Source organism: Arvicola amphibius, chromosome 10, assembly GCF_903992535.2.
Source record: "Arvicola amphibius chromosome 10, mArvAmp1.2, whole genome shotgun sequence".
NCBI classification, from domain to species: Eukaryota; Metazoa; Chordata; class Mammalia; order Rodentia; family Cricetidae; genus Arvicola; species Arvicola amphibius.
Window position 1 is genome coordinate 8069492 of NC_052056.1, and position 13883 is coordinate 8083374.

The following is a 13883-nucleotide window of genomic DNA, read 5'->3' on the forward strand; positions in this document are numbered from 1 at the left end:
CTCTTAAGACTTAAGGAGAGTTGTTAAAGCAGAGTCAAGGTCCCTGGGAACCTTCTGCTTAACAGTTCTACAGTATAAGCTAGGCATGTTGCACACACTTTGATCCCAGCACTGAGAGGCAAAGGCAAGGTGGGACTCTAATTTCAAAGCTAACCTGGTCTATTCATTGAATCTTATGTCAACCAGGGATACACAGTGATATCTTGTTTCTAAATAAATAGTTTTGAAGATGGTCCTGCTGCCTCTCTCTATGCTGAGTTCAGTGATATTTGAACTTTTGAGTGAAAAATTAACTCCCCAATACATTTCTGTTTACATACAATCCTTATGACTTAAAAAACTCGTGTCTGTGGTCTGCAAGGTAACTCAGCGGGCAAGGGCTATTTAAAGGCATGAGAGAACCAGAATCTGTCCTTGGTATCAAAAGTGGAAAGAGAAAACTGACCACCTAAAGTCCTCTGTTGTCGGACCCTCCTTCCCCCACCACCACATGTACCATGACGTGCTCACACCTGTATTTATGTCACATAAAAATGCACACTAATGGACAAAAGCTTCATGTCCTATATGAAAGAACAAAGTTTGGTTTGTATTCTTAGCCTTAGAGTATCTTCTGATAGTGCTAGGTGCTTTTGAGTTTTAAGATTTCATTTTGCTCTGATGTTGAGTTTTAAGGCTTCACTTTGCTCTGATGTTCTTTTGTGCAGCTCATTGTACTTTGTTGTATTTCTTAACTTTCAATAGACTCTGGGTTTCCTTTTAGCACAAACTCTTCAGCTTTCTTTGGAAGATACTTGTTTCAGACATGGACCTGTTAGTAGTGTGTTAAAGATTCATTTGCACATCTTGTAGCTGTTGAGTGCACAGACCACGTTCTCTTTCATTGTCAAATGAATGAATGCAACATTCAGGGAGGAGAATATGCCTGCTTGGCGTGGGTGTTTTTTTTTTTTTTTTTTTGTTGTTGTTTGTTTCTTGAACTCCCTATCACGGTCAGTGCTCTCTGCATAAATGTAGTTGATAAACAGTATAGGATGCACCATTAGGAAGTGTCGACTTCAGAAAAGACTAGATTTGACCAGTTCAGATTCACTTCTTGGGCATCACCTAAAATGTGGAACCTTTCTAAGAGTCATGTGAAAACAGATCTTAAAGGCACTGAGGTCACCCTGCTACCTTATGCATGCTAGATATGGAAGTAATGCTTTTCTTCCTTAGGCACCTCTTGTTACTCATTTGCCCGAATGTTGGCTGTTGGTATATTATAGCCTGTGCTTTTATCTTTGAAATGACAGCGATGGTCTGTTTTTGCTTGGAAGAAGTAGCAGTCTTGTACACCCATTGGGCTTTATTTTAAAAGAAAACAGTGATTTGCTTACTGTTGACAAGACTTAACATGTGCAGTGAGATTCACGTATGAACTTTCCTGCAGCCTTTCTCTGTTTTCAGTTACATAAATGGGAGGAATAGTAAATGTGTGCTATACGTTTATGAATCAGTTTTAGAGTTTTTAAGTTGAAATACTTAAATACGTCGTAGTTCTGATTTGATTAGCTTCGCTCATTACTGTGTGCTTTCTACTTTTCCATTTAGTGTTATTCTCAAGGAGAACATTTTTGAGACAGAGGGTGGGGGGGAGTTTGTTTGCACATGCACACAGCCAGTAGAGGGACCCCTGTGGCTAGAGTTAGAGACTGTTGTGAGTCCTTTTTTTTAAAAATCTCTTCAGAAAATGAACTTGTATGTGAGATCTTAAGTTATTTCTCCCATTTTCTTAACATGTATAGAAATTATGTATCCTTTTCTGCTTAGAGTATCTGAATCCTATATTGGCTGTATCCAGCATCCCATGCCTTTTCTATGTGTAGGTATTCACTGTCCCTAATTTAAAGAGCTATAAAATTGTGAGTTTTTAGGACATGCTTCCAGGTAGGGCTGCTTACCCTAGGAAGAGACTTGTTTCTTAGACTGATGTTTATGTCTAGTCAGTATGGTATGAGTAGCACATACACACTTGAAACATTAATGTTAGCTGGAAGGAAATGGAGATAGCTCATGGGAGGTTGACGTTGCTCACAAAACCCTGAAATGTGCTTGTCAGTCATTAGACCACTCTTCAAGTGAATGTTGTTACCTAAAGAGTGTGTGAGTGAGTGCGTGTGAACGTGTGTGCAGAGAGGACAACCTCTCATGTCTTTTGGTTTCTTTGAGTTTACTCAGTCTTTGTGCTGCAGAACCATCTCCCCAGGCATGGGAACTATATCCTTGGCTGACCTGGAGCTCACAGAGGTCTGTCTGCCTCTGTCTCCCAAGTAGCTAGGAGATTAAAGGCTCACTGTCATACCCAGGCCTCATTTCCTCAGATCTTAAACTGCTTAATCTCAGGGTTTATATTTATAACCCTTTCAGACTCTGATTATTAACATCTTAGTTGAATTTAATTTATTAAATGTATAGAAATTTAATTTGGGGGGAAGATCAGGGCGTGTTTGGGGTTACCTGATTGCTGTAAAGAGTCATTGGACTAGTCTGACTATGAGTGCTGGGCCAGGTTTCACATGAAGTTTTAATTCTCACACTAGCATCACAGATACTTGGATCTTTTATAATGGCGTTTTAAATATTACTTGACTTTTTACGTTTTTGTCTGAATGACCTTAAGGTTATTGAAAGTCCTTCAAAGTCTCAATAAAGATCTGGAATTGAAATTAAATAAATACTAAATATTGATAAAATCACACTACTGCCAGACTCCATCCAGAGGAGGTGTGTTGTTTTCCTTCACGATTTTTTTGGTTTTTTTGAAAGACTAGTTTTGTAACTTTTTAAATGTTTTTGCCTTTATGTTCATACTTTTCTTCTTTTCTACGTGGTGAATAGTGTATAGAAAAGTTTCTGATGTTGGACGTGTAGCCAGAGTGACAAGTAGCAACAAAGGCCAGTGGGTATAAATATTTTTGTAAAATGGGGGATTGACCTCTGAATTGACCTTTATTTCTTGTTTTTTTTTAAGCTTTTTTCACTGATGGACATGAAACCTCCCATCTCTAGAGCCAAGATGATCCTGATTACTAAAGCTGCTATTAAAGCTATTAAGGTAAGAATATTTAATGGAAATACTTTCTAAGTGTTTTATTATTGGCAGGGGTGAGGGGCGTGCCAAGCAAAGTGCTTTGTGAAGCCCGTTCTCCTCTTCCACCTTATGATGTGGGTTTCAGGGATCCAGCTCAATTTTCTGTAACAAACACCACACCCACTCAGCCATCTTGCCAGCTTCGATTTTGAATTGTTTAAAGTATTCTTAACATCAGAATTTATCTCATGAGTTAACTTTTGCCAGAGCTTTGTGACTATACTATTTTAGTCCTTACAAAGCAGCTGTGAGAAAAGTCAAAATGTGGGCTTTGGGAAATGAAGTAAGTTAGTTACCCAAGATGACATTTTAGTAAATGGAAATTTAGGAATGTTTTACTCATGTGGCAATAACCTGGTACTTTGCGTCAGGAAGGTTGGTCAATTAAGAAAACTCATTCATTCTCTTCGAAATGGAGGATGTTGTTTCTGTTTTGATTAATTCCTTTCTCAAGTTTTTTTTCCAGTTGTTGATTTTGAACTGTTTCTAATGGCTCTTTGAGTTAATTGCTAAATTTTTAAATTAAAATTTTTAAGGTTTTGAGTGCTCTTACTAGCTGGGGATGTAGAAATGTATATAATCTGGCTGTGGTTTCCCCTTCTTTTTCAGCTTTACAAGCATGTTGTTCAGATAGTAGAGAAATTCATCAAAAAGGTAACTATTTCATTATTATGTATGATATATATATATACATATATATATGTATATATATATATATATATTCCCATGTTGTGTGGATTGAGATTGGATGTGTGCTCCTAAAAACACTCTAGAAAAAAAGTTGTTACTGGGGTTGGAGCCATGGCTCAACAAGCTAAGAATACTGAAGGCTCATCCAGAGGACATGGGTGCTCACATTCTTCCATAATTTCAGTTTCAGGGAGTCATATGCGTTCTTTTGGCCTCTTCAAGCCCCAGACATGCATATGGTACATAGACACGATGAAACTTTCATACACATAAAATGAATGTTTTTAAAAAACTAATTGAATTTTTTAAACACGGAAGTTTTACAAGGTATTTTTTCATATTACTTCCATTCATTGACTATTGTAGAAAAGTTTGGGGCCCAGCCTCTGTCATACCTGGCGACAAAATTTGTTGTCTTTGTGTAGGACCTTTTCCCAAGCCTAAGGGCCTGCCTGTTTCATACCTTTTGGCCTATCCACTCTGACATTTAATTCTCCTGTGAGTTTTCAGATGAAGTTACTTTTTAATTTAATTTAATGAAGTTACTTTTTTCCCTGTTGCCATCACCACGGTTGTGTCTTGTCTTAAAGTGTATCTAATCAGCAGATCTTTCTCCATAGGAACTGAGAGTGGTTTCAGACATCTTAATCAATTGATCTGCCTTGGGGCCATGAAATGAATGGTAATGGCTTTGTCAGTTAGAAGCTTCTTGGAGCAGCAGGTCAAAGGGCAAAAAGTAGATGAGGAGAAAGAACATTTGATTGCATGTATGCTTCTGCTTCCAGTTACTACAGTGTGTATCTGATTCTGCCTAGGTTTTATTTATGTATGTGTGCATTTGTAAGGAAAGTGGACACAGTACTGGTTGTTGACGTGCCTTTCCTACTGAATATATTATAAACATCTACAAAATAACCCCTCTGTGTGATTTTTACTGTGATTTACTTAGCCAGTAGTTATTTTTTCATTGAAAATGTTTCAATACCTAACCTTAAAGGAAAACATACATACATGTTTTCCTTAGCATAAATTCTTAACTGTCAAAGAAGGCTTTATTTTTGTTGCTGAATTGTTTTCCCAAAGGGCTATACATTTTCCTACAGAAATGCCTGTAGTGTTTTGTTTTTCCTTCTTCCAGTTTATAGACTCAAATGACCTTTCCTTTTACTTGTTTTGTTTTGTTTTGTTTTTTGAGACTGGGTTTCTCTGTAGCTTTGGAGCCTGTCCTGGAATTAGCTCTTGTAGACCAGGCTGGCTTCAAACTCACAGAGATTTGAGTGCTGGGATTAAAGGCATGCGCCTCTGCCCAGCTCCTTTTACTTTTTATTTCTCTGGTAAACCTAACATGTTTAAAGTAATTTTTTAGTAATTTCAAAAGGTGGAAATCATTGAATCAGATTCATTAATAATAACTGAATTTGTAGGAAAGTGGGATGGTAATGGCCTCTGTAAAGTTTTGGAGAGGAAGTCAAGCACCTGGGGGCAAGTCCTTGGAGTCTGAGATAGCAAAGAATGTAACTGTCCGTAGACTTGAAGTTTGACAGCTAGTTAGGTGGCTGGAACACTTAAGTAGTTTCTACGCAGTAGACGATGGGTGTGTGGAGCTGCATACTTGTGAGATAATGGGTGTCAGATTTGTTTTGGGTCTCCCTTTTGGGAGGTGGGGAGACAGTGTTCTGCTCTGTAGCCCTGGATGGCCTAGAACTCACTAAAGAGGAGCACACTGAGTCTCCTAGATCCCTCCTGTCTCTGCCTCTGGGGAGCTGGAATTAAAGGTGTGCGCTACCACACTCACTGGTTTTCCTTTTTCTTAGACTAACTGTGTACCTTTATCGTTGCAGTGTAAACCAGAATACAAGGTTCCAGGATTATATGTCATTGATTCCATTGTGAGACAGTCTCGTCATCAGTTTGGAACTGATAAAGATGTTTTTGGGCCAAGATTCTCTAAAAATATAACTGCTACATTCCAATATTTATATCTTTGTCCATCTGAAGATAAGGTATGGTTAATCACTTCTAAAATTTTGCATTCTTGTTGGGTTTATTTTATTTTTATGTGTTTAGATTCATGTTATTATTATATTTAATATAATAATATTTAAATAATATTATTCATATTATTTAAAGCCTGTTGTGTTATATGGAAATATCTTCATGTAGTAAATTCTTGAGTCTTAAGTTTAATTTCTCTGTAGTGCTCATTTCCTAGTCTGGCTTCCTTGTGAAATGGCAGATTCACATGGTCTTTGCACAAGGACTTTCCTCATGTTGAATTGCAGAATCTGAGAAGAGCAGTAATTGCTGGAAGTGTGGTGTGAAGAGTTGGCTTAGTGGTGGGTAGTGGGTCTGAAGTTTCGGTTAGGCAAGGTAAAGTTCAGAGATCTGCCAAACATGGGACTTAAGGAACAGCTCAGTGTTGTACACTGCACATTACTGGAGAAGGTGTGGTTAGTGTTGAATGTTCTTATCATAGTGCAGAAAGCACTGTCTTTAAGATGGTATCACTAGCTGTGCAGGGTGTCACATACCATTGATCTCAGCGCTTAGCAGGTGGCTGCAGGAAGATCTGCTAGGAACGGTAAGCCTGAGCTACAGCAGTGTCCTTGGATGAGGAACAGCCCTATAGTGGAGAGACTTCTCCTCCCAGTTTGCTACTTTTTCTAGAAGGCCCAGAATTGTTCTTCCCAACATGCAGGAATATAAGTGATATTAATCTGCAGTAAGACTGCGCGTGTGGGGGCTGGAAAGATGGCTCAGCGGTTATGAGCATTGCCTGCTCTTCCAAAGGTCCTGAGTTCAATTCCCAGCAACCACATGGTGGCTCACAACCATCTGTAATGAGGTCTGGTGCCCTCTTCTGGCCTGCAGGTATACACACAAAACAGAATATTATGTACATAATAAATAAATAAATATTTTTAAAAAAAAGGACTGCGCATGTGCGCGGTTTCACAGTGAACTGTAGAAAGAAGGAATATGACAGTTAACACATAAGTGCTCTGAATAGGTGGGAATTACAGCAATTTTATTGAGTACTCACATAACCTCATGCTTTAGCTTCCCTGAATTCTGAAAGAAAATATGAAGCAGAGGGAAACATGAATTTGTTTTAAGCTTGATCAAAACAGAGAAAGAATACTTACTTCCTCTCTCATGTTCCTCTGTCAGACTTGAGATTCAAAGAAAACCCTAAGGTAAAGGCCAGCAGACATGCAAGTTTAGTTAGGAAACAGCCCTTTTTCGAGGCATCATTTTTGTCTGCCATAACTGTGGCCCACTTTCTCAGCATGGAATCCTGGGTACAATACTCAGTAATGAAAATGGAGACAGTTTACATAAAGAGGAACACTGGGTATTAAGAGTCTGTGTGTATATTCTTAGGCTCTTGAAGCATAATTTTATAAAATGATCCCTTTGAATAGGCATTAAAGCCTGTACCCATGAATAACAAAATTTTGTTTGGATCTCCTTCATATTTTCTTGGCCATAAAACATCTTTTTCTTTCTTTTTCTTTTAAAACTTTTTATAATCTTTTTATTTTATGTGCATGGGTGTGAAGGTGTCAGATCCCTGGAACTGGATTTTCAGACAGTTGTGAGCTGCCATGTGGGTGCTGGGAATCGAACCTGGGTCCTCTGGAAGAGCAGCCAGTGCTCTTAACCGATCAGCCACTTTCTTAAAAACTGGTTTGTTTTCATTGTTTTGGGTGCTGGGGTGTTGGGCCTCAAATTTGCAGTCTTCCTTTTTTGAGTGCTGGCATCACAGTGAGTGACCACATGCAGATAGTCTCTTAAATGATTAACTGCCTTGGTCATCCTGCAGAAATTTTTCACTTCATGAACTTTTCTAAATGATTGAATTTTGTCAGTGTTCTCCTTTGTAACTCTTGTAAAGAACAGTGCTATCAAATAGTATCTGTCTTTTATTTGCTCTGTGTGTAGTCTGTGTTTCTTTCCTCAGGGTATACCACAGAGGAAAGGTTAATCTGAGTTCTTTGACTGGGGAGTGATTCTCATGGATTTTTTTTCCCCGATGAAACAGTAATGGTTTCTCTTTATAGTCAGATATGATAAGCTGTTTCTATAAATATTTATTGTATGTTCATTTTTTTGCTTATAACAGAGTAAAATAGTTCGTGTGCTAAATCTTTGGCAAAAAAATGGAGTATTCAAAATTGAAATTATTCAGCCTCTTTTGGACATGGCAGCAGGAGCCAGTAATGCTATCCCAGTAGCAGAAAATGTCACCAACAATGAAGGTACAGTGGTGTGTCTGACTGGAAGAAAAGTTCCTGAAAGTGCACTGGTGTCTTGGCTTTGTTTTGTCCTATTCTGGTTGGTTGGCTTTTGTTTCATCATATTTCATTTTATTCTTTATATGCCTGTTTGTTTTCTAATGAGGGACAAAAAGGAGTGTGAATTCAGAGAGGGGAGGTGGGGAAGATCTAGGAGGAATTGGGAGGAAAACCATAATTAGACTATATTATATAAAAAAGCTTGATTTTTTTTTTAACAACTTTTAAAACTTTAAAAATAATTGAGTTACTGTACATGAAAGGCTTCATTTCTGAATTGATAGACCTTTCCCATAGGAAGGAAACTTGAGTTTGCATTTGGAAGGTAGTTTTTCTTCCTATAATTCTTTTTTTCAAATGAGAATGTGCACACACACCCCTACCTTACTAACGACAAGTTAAACTGAACGGAATTTTGTTTTAGCAGCAAACTTGAAAGGCATTTTAAACCAGGGGTAAGGGGAGGGTGTTGACTTTTGTTTTTGTTTGTTTGGTTGGTTTTTTTTGCGGCCTAATGCACTTTGCTTTTTAGGCTCACCTCCACCCCCAGTAAACGCCTCTTCTGAACTTGCACAAGCTCCCACAAACTCCATGCCTGCTGTACCACAGTTGCCCAGCTCTGATGCCTTTGCTGCTGTGGCTCAGCTGTTTCAGACAACTCAAGGCCAGCAGGTAAGCTGCTTAATGCTCCAGTGGCTTGCAGAGCTAGGTTCTGTTGGTGCTGTTTCCCATTGCTCCTTCATATGCTCCTTGATGGGAAAGTATCCTTTGCTAGGGAGCTAATGTGATGAGTTAGAGCTAAGAAGGCAATGCGGATATGAAAAATAAGGAAATGGTAGTACTTCTTTGAAAGACCTTGAGCTGTTGAAGTGGCAGGTGTTGTTGCTCACAATTCTAGTATTTCGGATTGATTCAAGATTATATGGAGTGACATTTTCTGTATTTCTAGAAAAGTCGCTGTTACAATTCCATGTGTTTTCTCTTTTCTTTGAGCTTTGTTTGTCTCTTTGGGATTGCCAGCATACATTTGAACTGTAAGCAATACCCTGTAATATGTTCATTCACAAATTTAGCCATTAGTGAAAGGTGGATTCTTTGTCCAGTTTACTTACTGCCTATGCTATTTCAGTCCCTCTGAGATTCTTTCCTTTGTAGTAAATTAACTTTGATGATGATGCTTTGTTGTGTGGTTTATCGGTTTTCCCATTCTTTAAGCTGCAGCAGATCCTTCAGACTTTTCAACAGCCTCCAAAACCACAGTCTCCCGCCCTTGACAATGCTGTGATGGCTCAGGTTCAGGCTATCACAGCTCAGTTAAAGACAGCTCCTACACAACCACCTGAGCAAAAAGCTGCTTTCCCCCCACCTGAACAAAAAACTGCATTTGACAAGGTACGCTTCTCACATCACTCCACTTGTCTGTCTTACCCATGTGCATTGTGGGCTCTCTTCCGCAGCTTCTCTGGATTGTTCGTTTTTGTCTGTGGTTTGAGTTTTCCTCCTCAATATCAAAATGTTTTTTCCTGGTTACACGTGTCATGCAGGCTCACTATAAACAGTTAAAGAATAAAGAACAGCAAACAGAAGGAAAATCTTCACTAGCCCCACTCGTCCCTAGCAGTGATGCTGTTGGGTTTTGTTGTATGTTTTTCCAGAAGTAATATACTATGAGTCTGTGCTTTTGTTTTGATCTTTATTATTAGGTCTGTGTACATTCTGCATGAATGGTTATTAAGACTCCAGTAGATGGAGCCCTCAGATTATCTGTTTTGCTACTGATAGACATTTGCTGTTGCTGCGATAACTGTAGTTACCATGTCTGTGATGTGAGTCCTGGGGTGACCCCAGCATCTCTCTGCTTACTCAGTGTGCCTTGCTATCCTTAGCTCTGTTTCTGTGTGGTTGGGACCAAATACCAAAGAGAACAAATTGAAAGGGAAGATTAATTTTGGTTCCTGGTATCAGAGAGTTGAATCCATGGTTTGCAGCAGGACCACATGGCAGATGAGCCTCTTCAATTTAAAGTAGACAGGAAGCAGGGGAACGGAAAAGGATCCTGGAAAAACATGCCCTTGGTAGCTTTCTTTCAACTAAGTGCCATCTTCCAAATTTTCACTTTCTCTTAAAAAGGCTACCAGCTGGGAACCAAGTGTTGACCTGAGCCCATGGGAGCATCTCAGAATGAAACTTAGTAGGCATGTTTAAAATACTGCCACCAGGGGTGTGGGTAAACTGTGGGTGAGCTGTGGGGTTCAACCCAGACAGCTCTACTTTTGTCTTGTGTTTTTGTTGGGGTTATGATTGTTTAAAATTTCTTTTTCCAGTTTCATAGTTTTAAAAAAAAGATGGTTTTAAAATCATAGGCATTAAATGGCATGTTTGATTTCATGAGCTCTAAAATTTGATTATTTCTAACATAAGATAAAATTTTTATCTACCAATGATTAGTAATCAGTGTTGTAGGTAAACACCAGTTTTCATTATTTAACTTAATGATTAATAAGTGACTACTGATTGTAAGAAAGACTGGATTAAGTTTTGAGTGAAAAAGGAATAAACAGGACTAGAGAGATGGTGTGGCTAGTAAAGTTTTTCTGTGCCAGCATGGTGACCCGAGCTTCCATCCTAATATCCATGTAAAAGCTGCATGGAGATTGCTGGTTGCCCAGCCCAGCCTAGCCTGTGAGACACAGACCAAGACCAAGAACAGGTGATGAAGATACCGAGCACAAACCTGTCTACACACACACAGGAGGAATGTATATATGCAGGGGAAACAGAATAGAATTGTAAAGCAAAAAGAAGCTGTTCCAGGGTGCTTTGAAAAGATGTTTGTATATGTGCTTGCAGGTCTATTTCCATGAATAAATGAACGTAAGTTCCTGTGTGGTTTCCATTTGGAAATCTCTCTGTTCTTTATTACCACCACCACCACCACCCCCCACTCCACCCTCTGAAGAAAAGCTCTGTATTCTTCTAATAGTTCTCTGCTTCCTGTGTCCTGTGTTTGTCTCTCTAGTCCTTCTGGAGTGAAGTCTGTTTTACATTATCATTCAAGGGTTTTTTAAGTGCTTCTATTTTTAAAGTGGCTAATTTACCTCTTTTTTTGTTTTTCTCTATAGTCCTACTTGTTTTCATGTCTGATTTTTGTTGTTTTGGGGGGGTTCTTTTGTTTTTGTTGTTTTGTTAACACTGCCTTGTCACACCAGTGTTTATTTCTGCATCCTAACAGTTAAAGAGATACATATATCTGGTGCTGGGAATTGAACTCAGGGTCTTAGCCAGTGCAGGCACCTGACCACTGAGCACATGTATACTATACTTTACTTCCAAATGTCCCTCTGCTTAATTGTTTTTCAGGCTTACTTGGGCTATTCCTGGTCTTATGTCTAGGTCCTTTGTATAAATCATAAGTAGTTCTATGATGGCTGAATGATTGCATGGGAAGATTCTTCTTAGATTTATTTTATATGTATAAATGTTTTGCCTCAAAGTATATATGTGATCCATGTGCATGCCTGGTGCCAGTGGAGGTCAGAAAGGGCATCAGATCACCTAAAACTGAAGTTACAGATGGTTGTGAGTCACCATGTGGGTGCTGGAAACTTGAACCGAATCCCTTGGAAGAACAGTCATAGCTCTCAGCTGCTGAGTTGTCTCTGCAGCTGTGTGAGATTTTTCTTAAGAAGTTAGTGTAAGAGAACATTCCGAGAAGCAAAGACTAGAAGTTGAGGTACAGTTTTGTGCTGTGGCCCTTGGGAAGCTTCTTTAGGACACCCTAGTTCTTGTTGGGAAGATTGAGTCCAGAGCTCTCTTTTTTGTTGATTGATAATGTGATCTCAAATATTTTACCTTCACAGTGACAGCCATATGACATTGGACCTTACAGCTGTTCTCTATATTAGATATCTAAGTTTTAATATACATCACCCATCAATTCCTGCTTATTGGGTGGACATAAATAAATGTACCTCTTTAGCTTTGGTCTGCACTGCTCCAGAATCTCCACAGTAAACTCCAGTGTTTTCCTGGCTTTCTTTATGTAGGCCTTGCTGCTTTCTTGTTTCATTTATCCTTGGATTCCTGGTCTTTTTTAATGCTCCTTAGCACTTTGAATTTGGATAATAATGCCATAGAGAAAAGGCTGACGTTTATCCTGTTGTAACTGGTTACAGTATTGAGTGCGTAGTTTTCTAGGTGGTTCTCTTGGGATTTCTAGATAGTCTGAATCTGATAATCAACCTCTGCTCCTGATAACTTCTTACACCAGTGGTAGGGAATACTGAGTAAAGACCTTGGCTATGGGAATACTTAGCTTGCTGCTTTAACTGAAGTAGTTGTTAGTTCCATCAAGTTTCCAAAAAGGAATTCCTCTGCTGGGGAGTGGAAGTATGGCTGTGTATGTGTGCTTTCTGTGTTCTTTATTGAACTAAAGTCTGTTTTCAGCTAGGCACTGGGAGCACTTTTATTCAGATTTTTCCTACATCTTTCATTTCCTCTAAACCATTGAAAATTAATTCTTTTGCTAAACCTAAAGATTCTATAATTGATTCAAGTCTTTCCAGATCAATATGTAGACTATTAAAACTTAAATAATGTATCTTGTTGGTACCATAAGATAAATTAATATAATATAATCTGCAAAGTACCTGAAGGACAGAAAACAACTAGTGTTTTGTGAATAAAGAAATTTGCTGCCGGATGGCAGTGCACACCTTTAATCCCAGCACTTGGTAGGCAGAGGCAGACGGATCTCTGTGAGTTAGAGGTCAACCTGTCTACAAGAGCTAGTTCCAGGACAGTTAGGGCTGTTACAAAGAGAAACCCTGTCTCAAACAAACAAACAAACAAACAAAACAACAATTAAAAAAAAGAAATTTGCTATGTCATATACTCTTCACACTGGGTTTAGTTCTGTGTACCGTCTTGTCTCAGGAAAGCCCTTCCAGTCATGACTCTTGAGTTTATAAAGTATACCATAAATCTGTTCTAGGCAGAACAGTGCAGAAAGCATGAGTTAGGGGCCTGAGGTGGAAGCCATGGGCACAACAGGCATAGCTGGAAAGAAACATTTGCATGCTGGAAGCTGAGCACAGGCATTTGAAGTACAAAATATCAGTGTCCACTGTGATTCAGCATTCACCAGCTGTAGTTTTGGTTTATGTTTCTTAACCTCCTGAACCTTGGTTTCCTTGTCTATGTATATATTTTTAAAAATAGATCTATATCACAGGTTTTTTATGATTGCAAAATATAACTTTTATGTTGTATATTCCCTGTTTTTAATAAGATTAATTTTTTAATGAGTTATGTGTGGGAGTGATATATATATATATATATATATATATATATATATATATATATATATGCATATGCCATGGTATACATACATGTGGAGGTCAGAGGACAGACAGTTTCTAGGAGTCTTCCTCCCTCCCCTTGGTTGGGTTCCAAGGATGGCACTAAAGGTGTCAGGCTTGCATGACAGGCTAACCATCACCCTGGCTCAATAAGTTCTATTTTAAATTACTGTTATTTTTAACTTTTTATCTTAAAATGCTATTATTTTTATTTTTTTAAATTTATTTTTATTTTTAAATTACTGTTCTAGATTTGTGAACTTCTGGATTATTTGAGTTTTTAATTTTTATTTTATTATTTGAGTTTTTAATTATTTTTATTTTATATGCATTGGTGTTTAGCTGCATGTATGTCTGTATATGCGGGTATCAGATCTTGGATTTACAGACAGTTGTGAACTG

At 38.4% G+C, this 13883-nt stretch overlaps 1 protein-coding gene across 8 annotated transcripts in view; it reads left to right on the top strand.

The window, feature by feature from the left end:
* The window catches only part of Scaf4 (SR-related CTD associated factor 4), a 59612-nt gene that overhangs the window by 19589 nt on the left and 26140 nt on the right, over positions 1-13883 (top strand). For 6 of the 8 annotated variants that reach the window (XM_038344688.1, XM_038344692.1, XM_038344690.1 and 3 more), the window contains exons 2-7: positions 3014-3097; positions 3743-3787; positions 5665-5826; positions 7950-8085; positions 8654-8793; positions 9337-9513. In XM_038344688.1, coding sequence (XP_038200616.1) covers positions 3014-3097; positions 3743-3787; positions 5665-5826; positions 7950-8085; positions 8654-8793; positions 9337-9513 — 744 coding nt within the window. The remainder of the gene's footprint in view (positions 1-3013; positions 3098-3742; positions 3788-5664; positions 5827-7949; positions 8086-8653; positions 8794-9336; positions 9514-13883) is intronic. The other 2 variants (XM_038344689.1, XM_038344694.1) reach the window with 2 other exon arrangements.